This window comes from Magnolia sinica, chromosome 6 (assembly GCF_029962835.1).
Source record: "Magnolia sinica isolate HGM2019 chromosome 6, MsV1, whole genome shotgun sequence".
NCBI classification, from domain to species: Eukaryota; Viridiplantae; Streptophyta; class Magnoliopsida; order Magnoliales; family Magnoliaceae; genus Magnolia; species Magnolia sinica.
Window position 1 is genome coordinate 79,609,851 of NC_080578.1, and position 17,394 is coordinate 79,627,244.

The 17,394-nt window shown below is 37.8% G+C and overlaps 1 protein-coding gene and 1 long non-coding RNA gene across 3 annotated transcripts; both read left to right on the plus strand.

The window, feature by feature from the left end:
- The first annotated feature begins 3,055 nt into the window (after positions 1–3,055).
- LOC131249670 (uncharacterized) lies at positions 3,056–4,423 on the plus strand. Its single transcript, XM_058250450.1, has 5 exons — positions 3,056–3,278; positions 3,347–3,550; positions 3,651–3,743; positions 3,818–3,925; positions 4,001–4,423. The coding sequence occupies exons 1-5, from the start codon at positions 3,093–3,095 to the stop codon at positions 4,421–4,423; spliced, it is 1,014 nt and encodes a 337-aa protein (XP_058106433.1). The 5' UTR covers positions 3,056–3,092.
- Positions 4,424–11,339: 6,916 nt separating this feature from the next.
- Positions 11,340–13,385, plus strand: LOC131250085 (uncharacterized). Of its 2 annotated transcripts, none has more exons than XR_009173047.1 (3): positions 11,340–11,414; positions 12,414–12,472; positions 12,855–13,385. It is a non-coding gene; the product is annotated as an uncharacterized LOC131250085 (long non-coding RNA). The 2 variants fall into 2 exon arrangements; XR_009173048.1 differs by having other exon boundaries at positions 11,348–11,414; positions 12,874–13,385.
- The last annotated feature ends 4,009 nt before the right edge of the window (positions 13,386–17,394 follow it).

Genomic DNA, 17,394 nt, shown 5'->3' on the forward strand with positions numbered 1-17,394 from the left:
CGATTACGTGTGGCATTGTTGTGGACTATCAATGACTTCCCTGCATATGCAAACTTGTCTGGATGGAGCACTAAAGGACGTCTTGCTTGTCCTTGTTGTAATAAGGACACTTCGTCTAAATGATTAAAACATGGTCGAAAGTTTTGTTATATGGGTCATCGTCAATTTTTAGAACATGATCATAAGTTTAGAACTGATAGCAGATCCTTTGATGGCACAGAAGAATTTGGTGAAGCGCCAACTCCACTATTTGGTTTTGATGTGTTGGTCCAGTTGTAGGGAATTAATGTCACCTTTGGGAAGAAGACTGTAGGCAGTCATGGGCATAAGAGAGGACGAGAAGACAATGAGGAAGAAAGATATAACTGAAAAAAGAAGAGCATTTTCTTTGATTTGCCGTATTGGGAGCATAATCTATTGCGTCATAATTTGGACGTGATGCATATTGAAAAGAATGTATGTGACAATGTGCTTGCGACGCTGTTGAATATTGCAGGGAAAACAAAGGATAGTGTAAAGGCACGTCTTGACCTACAAGATATGGGTATAAGACAAACATTACACCCAAAACAGCTTTCATTTAACAAGACATATTTGCCACCTGCATGCTTTACTATGTCACCAAGTGAGAAGGATGATTTTTGCAAAATCTTAAAGCGGGTGAAAGTTCCAGATGGTTATGCAGCCAATATTTCACGTTGTGTGCATCTCAAAGAGCGTAAAATTTTAGGACTCAAGAGCCACGACTATCATATTATGATGCAGCAACTACTTCCAATTGTGATACGAACAACATTACCTAAGAACGTAACGTCAGTCTTACTTAAATTGAGCGGATTCTTTAGAGAATTATGTTCCAAAGTTGGTCGAGTAAGAGACTTTGACCGATTGGAATCTTGAATTGTGTTAACACTTTGCCATTTAGAAAAGATTTTTCCACTAGCTTTTTTTGATATTATGGTGCATTTGACCATTCATTTAGCGGGTGAGGCAAAAATAGTTGGACCGGTACAATATCGATGGATGTACCCCATTGAGTGGTGCGTGTTAATGTTTACAAATTAAAATTATTTGTCATGATATGCTAGTCATGCTAATCGACCATATATTTTTAAACTTTTTATTATTGGTGATCACAGATATCTACTCACATTAAAGTCGTATGTGCGTAATAGAAGTCGGCCCGAGAGATCAATTGCGGAAGGGTACTTGGCAGAAGAATGCTTAACATTCTACTCGAGGTACCTGCATGGTACAGAGAAAAGGTTCAATTGGCCAATACGGAATGATGACTATGGTAACACTGCTATAGAAGAACAATCCTCTATTTTCCAACTAGTAGGTCGTGCATTAGGGAAGTCTGAGGATTGTGTACTGGATAACGTTACATTTGTACAGGCACATCGATATGTCTTGTTTAACTGCCATGAACTCAGCCCATTTCTTGAGTAAGCCAACTATAGGACTTAATTTATACATAGATAAATTTACTATTTTTTTTGCTAAAACTAATGACTTTTACATAGAACATATGAATGTTGTTAAGCGGATGAATCGTCGCGCACGGCCAAGGGACATAGAACGCATTCATATTGATACATTTTATAAATGGTTTAGTGATCGTGTAAGTAGTCGATTTGATAAGTTTAAGGATATGTGCATGTTTTTTATTTTTTTATTTTTTATTATTCAAACATGAGCTTTTGAATGAATATTTTTGGTATCTGGATAGGTTGAACAGTTGCGCCATGAAAGGAATGAGCAGGTTTCAGAAGACCTTAGATGGCTAGCTCGGGGTCCTAGTATGGCAAGAAGATATAAAGGTTTTATTGTAAACGACTTCAGATTTCACACCAAAGATCGTGAGAAAAAAAGAAAAACTCAACATAGTGGAGTTGTTGTGACTGCAAAGACATCAAGCTTCGCAAGTGCCAATGACAGAAATCCCATTGCAGGAGATGTAACATACTATGGTGTATTGACGGACATCATAGAACTAGAATATTGTGGTACTCGGAAGGTTGTATTATTTAGGTGTGATTGGGTTGACGTTCGATCTCAAGGCAGGGGTGTTAAGAAGGATGGGTTGGGGTTCACGCTTGTGAATTTGAAATGATTATGCCATACAGGTCAACATTTGTCTGATGAACCATTTGTGTTTGCATCTCAAGCTGAGCAGGTGTTTTACATATAAGACCTCATCGAGAAGGATTGGCATGTTGTAGTGAGGACGAAACCTAGAGACTTATTTGAGATGCATGGGCAAGAGTCTGCAGATGATGTTGATACATTCTTAGGCATGTCGCCCTACGATGATCAATGTTTGGAGGACCCGAGTGATGACACTGTTAGTTGGGAAAGGACAGATGTTGATGGTACAACAATTGTCACATATTTACCACCCACCCAGTTGATGGTAGAAGAATAAATAGATGATACTGAGTTATCTGATCCCATTGGAGACGACATTTTGTACAATAATTGATTTCTTAAGTACCATGTTTTCTTAATGTATGAAATAGAAATTAAAATGTCTTTTTTCATATGGTTCTGTTATTTATTTATTCAAAATTGAATCGTCTTATCAGCATGCATCTGTTCACTAATGTGACTCAGGTTCTTCTTAAGACATGAAACGTGCTCGTTCTAAACGCACGACTAGGCTACCGATAAGCCTTATGACTGGTGGCATTAATTAGCCTCAGCTACCCGAGACTGAAGTGGGTCCCTCTCAGCCTCAGTTGCCCCACCCTATAGCGGGTCCCTCCCAGCATCAGCCTTCCCCGGCTACTTCGGGTCTAGTCCAGCCTTTGTTGCCTGAGTCTACAGCGGGTCCTTCTCATCCCCAGCTTCCCCTGCCTACGGCGGGTCTCTCCCAAAGTTTGCCTCAGGATCCACACCAGACAGTTGATTCATTAGAGGATACTTCTAGTGGTATGTTATGCATTGGTTCTAAATCCTTAAAATTTTAATGTATTCTTTGCTAATAAACTATACAAGTCTGCATATTATTTATGTGCATTTTTTTTCCAGTAGATCTGTTGTTCACGAAAAGGAGTCGAGGCCCCACACGATGCCATCAAGTTTGGAACATGCGTGAAGGGCAACGCATTTTTATTACCACCAACAATCTAGGGCAACCTGTTAATGAAAATGCTAGCAAGCTGACAAACTTTTTGGGGACAATAGCATGTAATGGGGATTACGCACCCCTCACATATTCTAATTGGAGGGTAGTGACAAACGAGAAGAAGGATGATATGTACGAACTTGTCATGGTAATGGTGATTTGTTTTATGTATTTTATGTATTTGATTATTTATTCTTTATTCAATATGTGATGCAGTCCAAGTTTCAGTTTGACAAAGAGATTAAATCTTGGGTGTTGATGTCGATTGGAAAAAAATGGAGGGATTGGAAGTGCGAACTGAAGAAATTCCACTACTCGCCTCATGATAATGATGAGGCGCGGCTAGCAGACCTCAATGAGCATGTCCAAATGGATCAGTGGAAGGCCCTCATTGAGTTTTGGAACTCTGAAGAGGGAAAGGTATGTGATGAGTAGTTACTAAAACCTTCATGTTATGAAATTACACAACTATCTTAAGCTGAAATTTCATAAATTACTCTGTTGATGTGTCACATTTTAGGTCCATAATAAGATAAATACGGAAAATCGGAGAAAACAACGCATTAGCCACACTGCAGGCACGAAGAGCTTTACGCGAATACGTGAAGAAGAGGTAATTTTTTATTAATCACCTAATAATTTGATCTCAATCTATTACTCATATATAACTTATTTAAATAATGATAGAGAAACAAGAGGGCCAATGGGGAGGATTTGACCCGAGTAGATATGTTCTTGTTGACACATAGACGCAAGAATGGGATGCCTGTGGATGAGGCCTCAGCAAGAGCAATGGTATGTATATGTATCTTCTTATTTTGTTTAATCTTTTGGCAATATCAAATCTAAATTAGTGATTTTTAATTGTAGGAACAATTAAATGAACGAACTTCGCAGCAGCCAGAGGCTTCACATAATAGCACTGCGAGGAAAGATATATTCTCAGAAGTCATGGGTGACGAACGACATGGCCGTGTTCGCACTTATGAGTTAGGTCCCTCTCCTTCTGATATATGGGGCACAACATCCCACAGTGTCCAGTCCCAAGGGATGACCTCCAATGCTCAGAAGATAGATGAACAATATGAGGAATTGCATGCTGAAATATCTTCACTAAGAGAAACTATGGCTGATAGAGATGCTCAAATATCTTCACTAAGAGAAACTATGACAACATTGATGGCTACCATAACGAATCCAAGCATTAATCTAGCTACATTATTAGGTGTTGCAGCTAATCCTAGCTTGAACCAACCCTCCTCATCATCAAGCCACTTGGTTCCAACCCCTTAGGTAATTATAATATATACATGTATATTTTTTTGTGTAATATGTTTTCAATTATACATAGTTCGAGCTGTATACAAGAATTGACATTGATTTATCATTTGTAGAGAGACTTGGTGAATAAGGGGAATTCTACGAGTTGCACTAATGTGAATCAAGTTCTTCTTAAGAGTATTGTAAGGCCTGGGGATACTGTAGTTAAAGGAACCGTTTTGAGCACGGATCCATTGACAAAAGTAGGGGGGCAAAAACTTGGAGTTGGTTTCTGGGAAGTATTTGTTTAAGTGGCAATCGTACGAGATGAGGATTTGATAAGAACCCATGGACGATATAAAACAATTGGGGATGCAATTGGAACGAGTATTGCTTGGCCCACTACTTTATGTATGGTAAGTTTTTATTTTTTATTTTTTATTTTATTATTATTATTATTTAAGCAATAGAACTTATTGTATGAGATTGTGAATAGTAATTGATTTATTTTTGTTATTTTTTATAGGGTGCAGATAGAAATGGATGATGATTACATGAGAGAAGTTTTTATTAAGTATTTGGAACTGTAAACATCTTTTGTAAGTGGGGGTAGTAGGGATCTGTGGTTTCAGACTTTTGGATTGAGTTAGACACATCTAAACAATTTATTTTTATCTTAGTTTAATTATAGAGGGCACATCTAAACTCATCTAATCTCTTTAATTTAATCTTAGTTTTATAAGATTATGATTTGTGATTTGAATTTTGCATTTGCATGTCTTTAATTTAATCTCTTCTGTTTCTTTCCTTTTTCTTTTTTTTTTCTTTTTTCTTTTTTTTTTTTAATTTTTTATTTTTACATGTGGTCACTTAGTCATCATATTTGTAGGGTAAGAGTTCCTATCATACCTTTTAGTAAATTTGCATATAAGTCTTAGGCTCCATTTGGTCATCAATCTTTATGAATATAATTTTTTCTGAAACCAAATGGAGCTTAAGCCCTTTTTTAACTCTGCCAATGCAACTTCTTGCATTGCCGGTCCCAAGCCCAGGTAAAGGAGGAGGGAAAAGGGCGTCAAGGTGAGTTGTGTCATTTTCTTCCATTTTATGTCTTTTGCGATAGTATTCAATTAAGTTTAAGTTTAATACACTCAAAAAATGTTTCTTCATGGCAGCCTTACGTTGACTTGGCAAATAGCTATGGCACTGGGAAAATGTCAGAATTAGAGAGTTGTCTTGAGACAAACATGGAGAAGTTCAAAACTATGAGTTCTCTATCTTGAATTAGTTTTCCTTACTTTTTGCCAAAGCTTGGTAGTCAACATGTTACTAAAAGGCAGGCCACACTTATACCATTGGTGGGCAGAACATGACATGATGTTTCTTCTGTTGATCATTTTATAATGCCTATTTGTATTTGTGTGTATATAATTTTATTCTTCTTTAATGGTTATTAGTTTAGAGTACATTTGGTTGCCACTAAAGAGATTTTTCTTCATATTTCATAATTTACAGAAACTTACTAGCCTAAGAGTAGAAATTCCAAAGTCATAAATTTGTTTTTCTATGCCTGTGAAATGCTCATGAGCCAAATGCATCCTGAATGACTTTCTGATGTAAGATGTTAGAAACTATTCATGAAATGTAGGTTCCAGGGTGTGTTAGAAACTATGCAGGACTTACCGAACGAGGAAATGCTGTAAATGGCCTACTGATTCTTCTTGAAGTTAACTTTGCACAAAAGTATTTCCTTCATCGATTCCCATGAAGAGTTGTTGCTCTGAGAGGAATCAATAACTGCTTTATATGCAGAATTTGATGCTGCAGTAACAGCTAATACACCAACCGGTTCACCAGCAAGAGAACTTCCAGGACTATTTTCGTCCACCTGTCCATACTCAAATTGAATTATACAATTGCTGCAGAGGTTTCTCATTGTCCCATCATAATAGATAATGACATCTCTAAGTGTGGCCATTAGATTTTTAAACAAAGTTCCTGGTTCAGTAAGTCCTCTAGAAGAACGGATCAACACTTCCCTGGATGATATGGAATGGACCAACTCTTCATAGGGGGTCAGACCTTGAAAAAAGGAGCTCTTAACTAACCCAAATGCCTCAGAAGGATATTCAACACCATTAACAGAATACTTATTTTGGAAGTGGAAACTCATATCCTCAACCAAACGCCTTGAATAAAACTTCCCTCAGTCATAAAGTTGAAGCCCCAAAAAGCCAAGTTGTTGAACAACCTTACTGATAGCTGAATCATTTTTAGAATCTATCAAATTACCCAAAGCAGATAACTTTAGAATACGAATCACGATAGGCAGTTTTACAGTTTTCAGGTAGCTTTCCACTTGCAACTCTACAAGTTCATTGTAATTTGATCTCAAGTGAAGCAGCAAAGGTGATATGTCCTGGATCATTCATCAATCTGTTTTTCGCATGGTAGTCCATCATGTTCTGGACTAGGCAGTTCAGATTGACGGATTAAACTATTCAAATGGATAGATGAGACTAGGAGAACTGTAACTTATAATGCTCTGAGAGCACTGGAGAATTTCCCTAATATAAAATATCTAAAATAGATAGCTGAAGTGCTATTGTCCAATGGTTGAGATACTTGCTATCCAAGTGAACACCCAAGTCTAGTACAGTCTAGTAAAAAGTACAAATTTACAGGACAACTCAACCTAGAATGCAGCTGAGTCGAGTTCACTACGTCAGATGCCTAGTCAAGTCATCGAGTTTTGGAACTATGTCCGAGAGGAGCTAAGATGATGATGGTGGGTCTATCAAACCACCTAATAAATCAGGTCTGGGCAGATTACCAGCCTTCTAATCTTATGGATTGGGATAGCAACTAACACTTCCTCTCACATAGCTGCTCATCTTGAAATACTTGAGATATCATGGTGCGATCCATGGACGTGGCTGACTGAAACGAGCGCTACAAAGCCAGGGTCAGCACATCCACATTAGTGGCTGCACTCATCACCACTATCACCTTCGTTGTCGCATTCACAATGCCGAGTGGGTACAGGAATGACAACCCAAACCAAGGGGCTGCAGTCCTCGTGAAGCATTGTTCATTCAAAGCTTTCTTGTTCTCAAATACAATCACATTATATTGCACACTTATCGTCGTTGTCTGCTTCATCTGGGCATGGGGTCATCACATGAGTTTTACGTGATGTGCTTATGTGGGGCCATCAGCTTACGATCATTGCATGCCTGGTGCTGATGGTTTCATTCATGGCAGCTGTGTATGCAGTGGTTGCACCAGAGTGCTTGTGGCTAGCTATTTTGATCTTGGCTATTGGTTGTAGTGGGCCATTCCTTGTCTACTATGTACTATTTGCAAAACAGTCCACAGAGGACCTGTATGGTGAGCCTTAAGCAAAGCAGGTTCTGGTAAAACTGGTGAAACACACATAGCCAATTGTTACGCAGTCGCTTTATTCAAGAAAAAAGTCCTAAACATGAGTTTCAGTGACAATAAAGAATCATGCACCAGTTGTAAATTCTGACTACCAGTATGAGAACCACGGATTTTCTTTTCAACACTAAACAACTCCAAAACTCTTACCTTTGCTAGTAGACACTATGGATAAAATATATGAACACAATCCCCATCAAAATCCGCACCTAGGGGAGCACAAATAAGAGGATTGATCTTAACAGTATGGTCGTCATGCACATAGATAGAAAATGCTTGTAATGAATGTTTATGAGTACTAGGTGGCCTATTAATGAAAACAATGTCTCCGTCCATAATACGCCTATTTATGATTTGACCAACTTTCAAATCTAATTTAGTTTAGTTTGATTCTCTTTTTTCCAATTCGGTTTTGAAAATTTTGAATGTTGGAGAGGTGCTACTGTGATTTGTCTGGATGTATTTAAGTGACTATTTTGTGTGTTCTCTACACCATAATGAAGGACCACAGCTGGTCATAGAAAGTTGTGAGGTGCATTGGACACAAAAAGCTGAAATATTATGCTTTTGTACTATTTCAATTCCCAAATGGAAACATTGACTGTATGCTAGTGACAAAGGTGGGTGTAAATTGTGGCTGCTTCCTTTTTGAAATTATTGCTTGGTAGCTTCATCTGTCAAACATACTTCCTTAACATGGGTTTTATAAGATAGTTCCAGAATATACTTGTACTATACTGCATTCGGTTCCACAAGAAAGAGGCGTTCAACTATCGGGCCTATCTTTCTTTCAGTTTTGATGTGTTAAAAACTGAATCAGCAAACTGAAGAATGCAACCAGTGTAGTAAATTGCAGTTAATTCGAATGGAAAAAAATATCTGTTTTGTATACAAGAATCTAGGTTGTATACACTTAAATGATTTAAAAAAAAAAAAAATCTTTTCATGCACTAGATGATAACTAAACCAACCCATTGGTGCAAACTTTTAAATGGTTACATGATTTTGCATCTCCATGGATTACACGAAGGACATGTGAAATCCAAGGCGAAAGAAAGGGAAAAAAAAACAATAATCATCCAATGATGATTTTCAAGAGAATTATTGAAAGATGGATTCCAATTTTGAGTTCTTGTTTGGGTAATAAGTGGAAATCTCATGTTCCTCTCACAATGCTCACCTAGTTTCTTCTGCCAAGAATCTAAAATCTGGAAAAGTGTTAAGGATTGCTTGTTGGAATCCACCATTTTCTCATCAACAATAGTTGGGGGTGGAACCTACACCTCTGCTTCATCAATAGGAACTAGGAGAACGCGCAAACTTTTTCTCATCAACAAAAAGTAGGAAAAGACCCTTCAACATGTTTTTCCATCAGAAAAAGCTCACATTATTAGTATTGACAAGCTTGAATAGTAACTGCTTACATCTGAAGTGTACGTCCTCACAAAAATAATACATCTATGAAGGGGAAATTTGATGACAATGGATGCTCACATGTGTCTGTTTTCATGTCTCTGCCCATGGATTTTTGGGTGTTTGAAAATCGTCCCGTTTGAATTTTTGCTGAATTTGTATTTTGTGAGGACTTGTTTGAAATTATTATCGGGCCCACTTAATCATCGGTTTGGATTAGCGATTCGTTGTCCTATATGTAGACTGCAAGGTTGGCCACAGGTCGGCAATTACTCTGTTGGACTCTTGGCTGTTTTCATGTGTCTTTGCCCATGGATTTTTGGGTGTTTGGAAATCGACCTGTTTGAATTTTTGCTGAATTTGTATTTTGTGAGGATTTGTTTGAAATGATTATCGACTCAGACAGTGTGAAGCGACTTGCAGATTCGGTCTTTTCTGTCTAAAATTAGTTGTTTTAAGCTGGAAGATATTTTTGTTTTTATGGGATGTGATGTTTGTGTTTTATTCTCATAATGGAAGATGTTTTTGTGTTTTATGCAAATTGCAAGGTTGGCTGCGGGCGAGGCTGAGGCCCTGCAATTACTCTGTTGGACTCATGGCTGTTTTCATGTGTCTTTGCCCATGGATTTTTGGGTGCTTGAAAATCGACCCGTTTGACTTTTTGTTGAATTTGAATTTTGCAAGAACTTATTTGAAATGATTATCGATTTGGACAGTGAAGTGAGTTGCAGATTTGGTGTTTTCTGTCTAAAATTACTTGTTTTAAGATGAAAGATATTTTTGTTTTATGGGATGTGATTTTTGTGTTTTAATTTTCATAATGTTTCATTCATTCATGGGGCCTCATGATCCAGTGCAACTTCTCTGCATCTTATCCCCATGAGAATTCCTTTGTGGGACACAGGTGGGCCACTGGATGGGGGTATTCCTCGGTGTGTTTCAGATTGTCATATGATCACCCAATTTGGATGATCAAAACCATCCAATTAAGGGCTTGTCAAATGGAAATGAGAAATTCAATGGGAGGCATCTGGATAGGAAGGCTTGGAACAGATGGTCGGGTGCGGGGAAGATAGGAGTAGATCTTCTCTTTCTGAAGTTGCTTTCATCTGTGGCTTGTGAACTGCTTTAAGGTGGCTCGAACGGGGAGCATGCATGAACTAACCAAACTCAACATGTTAATGGTCACATCCCTTGTTGGTTCTGTTTATTATATGCAATTTCTTAGATGACTTGATGCTTGTTTGTTCCTATAGAAGATCCCATGTGCTTGTTAGCCTAAAGCTGCAAATGTTATTTTCCACAGTCGATGCACCAACATCGCATGGGTTCCTGAAAGTGAAGGCATTTTTGTCGTTGCTCATGCCGATGGAAACTTATATGTGTATGAAAGAGTAAGTCCTAACACTGGCCAATAGCTGGCTTTCTTTTAACAGTTTGTGAATCTGCATGGACTGCATGATACTTAAGTTTCTTATTTGTCTTAGAACAAGGATTGCATTGGCGATTCTTCATTCCCTATCATCAATGGCCAATCTCAATTTTCTGTTGCACATGCACGATCCAACAAGGTAATTTGGCCCCGATCTTTTCCAGCCATTTTGAGTTGTCAAAATATATCATCAGCCCTGTTGCATCAAATCAAATGAGTGTCAGTCAGACAATTGTTTTTGCAACATGCATCTAGGTACTAATATCTTTTGACCTTTCAAAAAACAAGCCTAGATTTTGTTCTAATTGAATATTCAGATGCATGTTTGCATATTTAGGAATAATAAATTTTCCCTTAATGGGGCCTAAAAGCACATATCGTTGACTCAGGGAAACATGGAGAAAATTGTGGATCCATCCATCCATCATGATGCGTGCATACACACATTCACAAACACACCTCATCCATCCATCTGTGCAAGCATACATACATCCATCCATACTCCATCCATTCATGCATGCATATACACACATAAAACATGGATTTCATCATACAACCATGCACCCATTAAAAAATGAAATGGAAAATCAGGTTGCTTGTTTTGAAAACTAGTTACTTCCATTTTCTATTTTTTTAAGACTGAGAATTTATTCCTCATTGTGGCAGGCATACACGAACAAGTTGGAGAACAAGGTTTCATGTCTGGAAGAAGAGAATGAAAGGCTCAAGAAGCAGAAGGTTGGCATTTCATCTCTCCTTGCGATTTTTTTTTTTTTTTCTAAATGGGGTTGCAGGACCATGCAGAGTTGGTTATATCTAAGTTTTGGTCGGATATTGCCTGAGAATTAGATTGTGTTTGTTTTCCTTTTGGTTATATTTTAAGGCATCTTATGTTAAAAAAGCTAGGATTCAGTGGCCTTATTGTTGTTTTTAGTTTGTTTTTCATTAGTTTCTCATAGCAAGTTGCGATTTTGGTTCGTTTCCTTTTGTTATTGAAATGTTAGGAATTTACTTAGCATTTAGAAACTGCGGGCTACTCCTTGTTTATTTTTTTTGTTGGATAGACTTGGTAGAAGAGAAGTATCTTGTCCCAGCTTCTTAGGGTCTGCTTCAAGGATCTTTTTTTTCTTGGTTGCCAAAATTCCTATCTAGGACCCTATCTTGTGCGAGTGAAAAAGCCATCTTGTCCATTATCACCACCTCTATCATGGTCTTGTTAGAGTATCTAAGGGCCCGTTTGGCCGGGTGGATTGGAAGGGATTGAATGGTATTAGGATGGATGGCATGGATTTCTAGGTAATGATGGTGTTGTCAGTGGATTGTCTTGAGCTCCATGGGATTGCTATATCCCTGGATTGCTATATCTAGTCTATTTGGCACGCCTGGCCAATCTGGGGATTAAACCTTCCCATCCCTTCTAATCCCACGAACCGAACATGTCCCAGGCAAATTTGAACGGATTAGGGTGGATTGGATGGGATTTAAAAGTAATGATGGTGTTATCAGTGGATTGTCTTAAGATCCATGGGATTGGGATCGAATTACCGACTCTGTTTGGCACGCCCGGCCAATCCTAGGATTTAACTTCCAATCCCTTCCAATACCATCCAATCCCTTCCAATTCGACTGGCCAAATGGGCCCTAAGGTAAATTAATGGAATCTTACGAATATGAATGAACTGAATCAATCATATTTATCATCTACATTCTAACTATTGAGTTTTCTTATTTCTTCAGGTTTTGGATGCTTCTTGTACATGCTTGACTAGCAATGAAATCCACTTCAAGAATATCAGGTGATGACTTATGTTTGCTCTTTCTTTCTAAATTTTTCATACTTGGTGTGTTTTTCTTACTGGTTTTCTTTTACAAGGCCAATTTTTGTTTCCTTTGTTGCTTATGATTTGCAATACCTGCCAGCAAGCAATTGAGTAGGGGTTGTATTGTGGTTCTTGTAAGCCTTGTAGCACCGTATAGTTTGATACAATGACAATTTATTCATGTGATTGAAGTTCCAATTGAAGGCAAATCATTAAGAAAAAAGGAAATGAAAAAAGAAAGAAAAGAGAAGAAAAGTTCCAATTGATACAATGACAATTTTTTTTTACTGTGACACTTTCCCAACTATAGAGGTGACTTGTGAAGTTGATTGTCCTTTTATTTTCTTGTTTGTCATAGGCCTTGATTGTTTATAAAGGTTCAAGTCTTCAACAAATAGAGGGCTTGGTTCTGCAGCACTCTACAGCTCCAAGCAGTATAATCTCAATGCTGTGCCACTTACCGAATCAGCTATATGCTTCTCAGCCCATTGCAGGGAAACTTCTCAGGGAGGAATTTAGGCTCATTGCAAGAAAAGGGCCTACATCACACATAGTGGACAGGTGATCATGGCCAGTGAGGTTGGTGTTGTAGACATTTTCCAGAAGATGTGGTTAGGAAAGGAAGACATATGATCGGTCTAGAAGGGGACCGTACTGAAACAGTTCATGTGAAATGCTAGGAAAGGAAGACATTTATAGTTTGTTTTGAAAACTTTAAACAGACCATTAATTGTAATTTTGTTGATATTGTGCTAATTGTTGTCTTGATGAATGTTAGATTATTGGGTAATTCAAATTCTTGTCATTCAATTATAGGTTTTTGATAGTTATGCAGATAGAAATTTGATAGTTAGATTGATGGAGATTTGATTGTAGGACAACAATTATAGGAAAGGATTAGTCAGAATTAACGGGAATTTGTGTGAAAGGATTAGTAAAGAATCAAGAGGAATTTCTATTATTGGCACTTTTAGCAGCATTTTTCAAAGCTTTCGGCATTTCTCTAATTTTTCGCAGCACTTGTTACATCTTTTATCGGCGTTTTTAGTACTTTTCGCGGCGTTTCTAACAAAATTTACATATGTTTCTTATCACTTTAACGGCGTTTTTATAGTTTTTTGCGGCGTTTTTTATCGCTTTTTACCGGCGGTTATTGGAGTTTTTATTGCCGCTTGTGTAATTGCTACTGACGCTTGGTGGAGCTTTTAGCGGCGTTTTTTACTTCCTTAGCGGCGCTTTGATAGCTTTTAGCGGCAATCGCAGAAGCGCCGCTAAAGTATAGTAAGCGCTGGTAAGTCAGCTTTTTGCGGCAGCTGTTTAAAACGCCGATAAAAATGGGAGACCGCCGATAAAACATATAGCATAGCATGGCGCGTGCCCGACCGCCGATAATTCTTATACCGGCGGTTTTTAGACTTTTAGGGGCGGTTTCGGCCGCCGGTAAAGGTCATTTTTCTTGTAGTGCTCCTAAATTGATGGCCATGCATTTGAAGCTACTTTACTTATCCACTCACATGGAAGGCTACCTGACTCGCATGTCATTGTCGACAATGGCACAACAGTAAATATTATGCCAATGTCATTGGTCGATAAACAGAAGAAATCCACCGAGGACTGTGCCAATAGAAGTTACTGTATTGGGCTTCATGGGAGCTGTTACCAACACTAAGGGCGTTCTTGCTATGGAATTACATGTACGAAGCAGCAAAGTAACGAATGTATTTTTCGTGATTGAGCCGACTAACAGCTACAACACATTATTAGGCAGGGATTAGATCCACTCAAACTAATATATCCCATCGTCTTTACATCCATTTTTTTTATCATGTGGAATGGTGCTAAGGTAAAAATTGTTTGCATCGACAAACAACCATTTGTTGTGGACTCGAACTTGGCTGAAGTGAATTATTTCGATGGAAGGTACATTTCTCTATGATTAATTGGTCAAGATATGAATGGTGACCAAAGGGTTCGCGGTCACAATAGATCTTGGAAATGATCTGGATACGATTATTGTCATAAATCCAATATGGAATCCCTAATCACCAAGGTAGATTCCACTAGAACTAAAGCTGAGGTGAACACTTCCATCCACAGTGTTAGCATGCTAATAAAGGATTTACCGACTATGCCAGTTTCCACCCATATTAAAAATTATTACTACATTTGATGAATCCCTAAAGTCCTCTGAAGAGCAGAATGCGATTATCTCATATCGAAAAAAAAACCCAATACTTCATTATAGAGGATCCCTGATGTATCTCATGTGAAAGAAAGAAAGAGAGTTTGAAGTCACAACCATAATCAATAGGATTTAGCAATAATTCAACAGCACCATCGATCACGGCGGTTTCCATCTCCAATTACAAAAATCTTGACAGAGGAAGGCATAGTGGCAGAAGATGAAATAACGTTCTATGAATTTGAACCAACAACCACTAAGATGGAAGATGCTAGGGATTGGTACAAGCATGTCTAGAGTTGGGATTTCCATAGAAGCTGACTCTTATTTAGGTTTAGGTTTCTAGTCCTTCAAAGAAGCCATGAGAGTAAGATGACTCAAGAAGGAAATAAGAATAAAGTTAGCAAAGGTTGTGAAGGAATGACTTGAGTGGAAACGTAATCATATAAAAGCAAAATGAAATATCAGTTTTTTTTATGTCCGCATTAAACACTAGCAATCATAATAGATGATTTCCAATGCTCGCAACAAAACACACGACAATCGAATGTGAACCCCATGCCCCTACATGTTGCACATTTGAACATTCGTTGAAATTCAAACGTCAAACGTCTCATCACACCACCTGATACGAAGGGGCATGACGTGCATTATTTATTCCCATTTTCAAACCACCGACATGGACCAATGAGAAGCCACCAGTTGCCATCACTATGGGTTTAATGCTGATAAAAGAATACTTGTGCCCAAAGATATCTTCTTTCAATTATCCTTCCGTGATATGAATTTTATTATTAATGCAATGCCACATAACCACACGTATGCATTTAGGAGAGCGAAACATTGCGTACCATGTGGTCATGATTAGCGTATCATTTAATGAGGTATTGTACCCAGCACGTCTATAAAAGATTCACTAAGAGAACGAATACTACCACAAATCTAGCTATGATACAATCGAAGAGGTCGTCTCTTACAATCCTTCTAAAATGGGATATTTTCTTAGAGAGTTGTGGAAGGTTTGTGGTGATTTTGAAGATTTCAAATATCTGATGATCAGACTGATATTTGAGCATATTGGTCACAATACGGTCCTAAATCAGGAGAGGGTGGACCCTAGGAGATCAGGTCCATGGTTGTACATTAACCGAAATTAAAGGAATGGGAGAGCTCGAAATAGGTTCGTTCCCACCAGTTCTACAATCATAAGGGACCGAGATTGTGGAAAAGAAGACAACACCAATTGTGTCATTCAAATGCAATGATGAATTAATCGATTTGAGGTCAGGTATGAATAGTAGAGATGGATTTGATCGATCCCAAATCTAGATGCAGTAAGGTCTTAAAGGTCTCCAATATAAGAGTATCCACGTAAAACTGGAGATATGAAAATTAATGGTTTTAAATTTACAAAGATCTCTCTATTCAGAATGCATGTTGTAGATGCAAATGATCCTAAGCAAGGAATTCCATCGAGGGTTTTGCTGCCTCGATAACCTATGAAATCAGCGCATGATAAAGAGTCTGAGGCCCCATGCCAAACACAATATATCTTCTTTTACATTTATCTTTATGTTTAACTTAGGATAACATAGTCTGTTACATTCCGGATGTTACCGTTTTAGCCCTAGTATAGTATGTTATTTGATATGTGTATTTTCCCTTAATTAACGTGAATTTTAACTTATTTTGTAAGTAATTCATTATCCGTGATGATTTAGATATGATTTCTTTCATAAGAATTGCTTAGAAAGATGCTTAGAAACATGTAGAAGCGTTAGATTTTATAAAACACTCATATCAAAAATAATTATAAAAATGCTATTAACATAGACCCTTAATTTCTAGATCACATGGTTCCCATGATCTGATTAACCTAAGATTTTATCCTATGGCTATTTATTATAAATGAAGGGTACGCAAAGAATTTCAACCCTTAAATCATAGTAGAAATGTCTCAATTTCTAAATCAACCCTTGAACCCTTGATTTTAATGTCCATTGAGTGAGGAAAGTTCGTTGGTAGTCGTAATCGAATACTTCCCTTCATATAGGTGACTTGGATTGCCCATCATGTGGAATAAATGTGAGATATGAATACCTCACCTTGTTAAGCCTTTTCTTAAGCTCTAAGTTTCTCATTTTAGGAAATAAGAAAGGTTATGGAATTGGTATGAAATATCCATATATATGGATTATGGTGAATTATGGAGGATCTATTGGTCTAATTATTTTTTATTGTGGATCCATGAAAGAATGATGATGGGGTGAGGTGGTGATTTGTTGAGTGTGGGCATTGTTAAACCGACTGGATGTTAAACCAGATCAATTAAAGGACTGCCTTAATTTCATGCATTCATTGGGATCCAGGAGTGGTGTCAACCCCTTTGGGTGGTATAATAGAGCAAGTGTAACGTCTCGAAAAAAATCCGTACTAAGACCCGAGTACCACCTCAGACAGAAATCACTCAGGACCAAATCCTTAAGAAATTAGACGAGAATTAACTAAGTGTTAAACAGGATTATCTGTGAAATTAGCTTAGATCACTTTAAATACGATCTGCAAGACCTAAAAACTTGTAGAGTCATTTATGCTATATTACCCTGAAATCTAGGATCAACCTCTAAACCCGGTTGCTCTTGGGAGCACATTGAAACTTCGTATTGGACCTAGATCGCGCGTCAAAAGTCCGACGACCGCGAAACTATACGGTTAT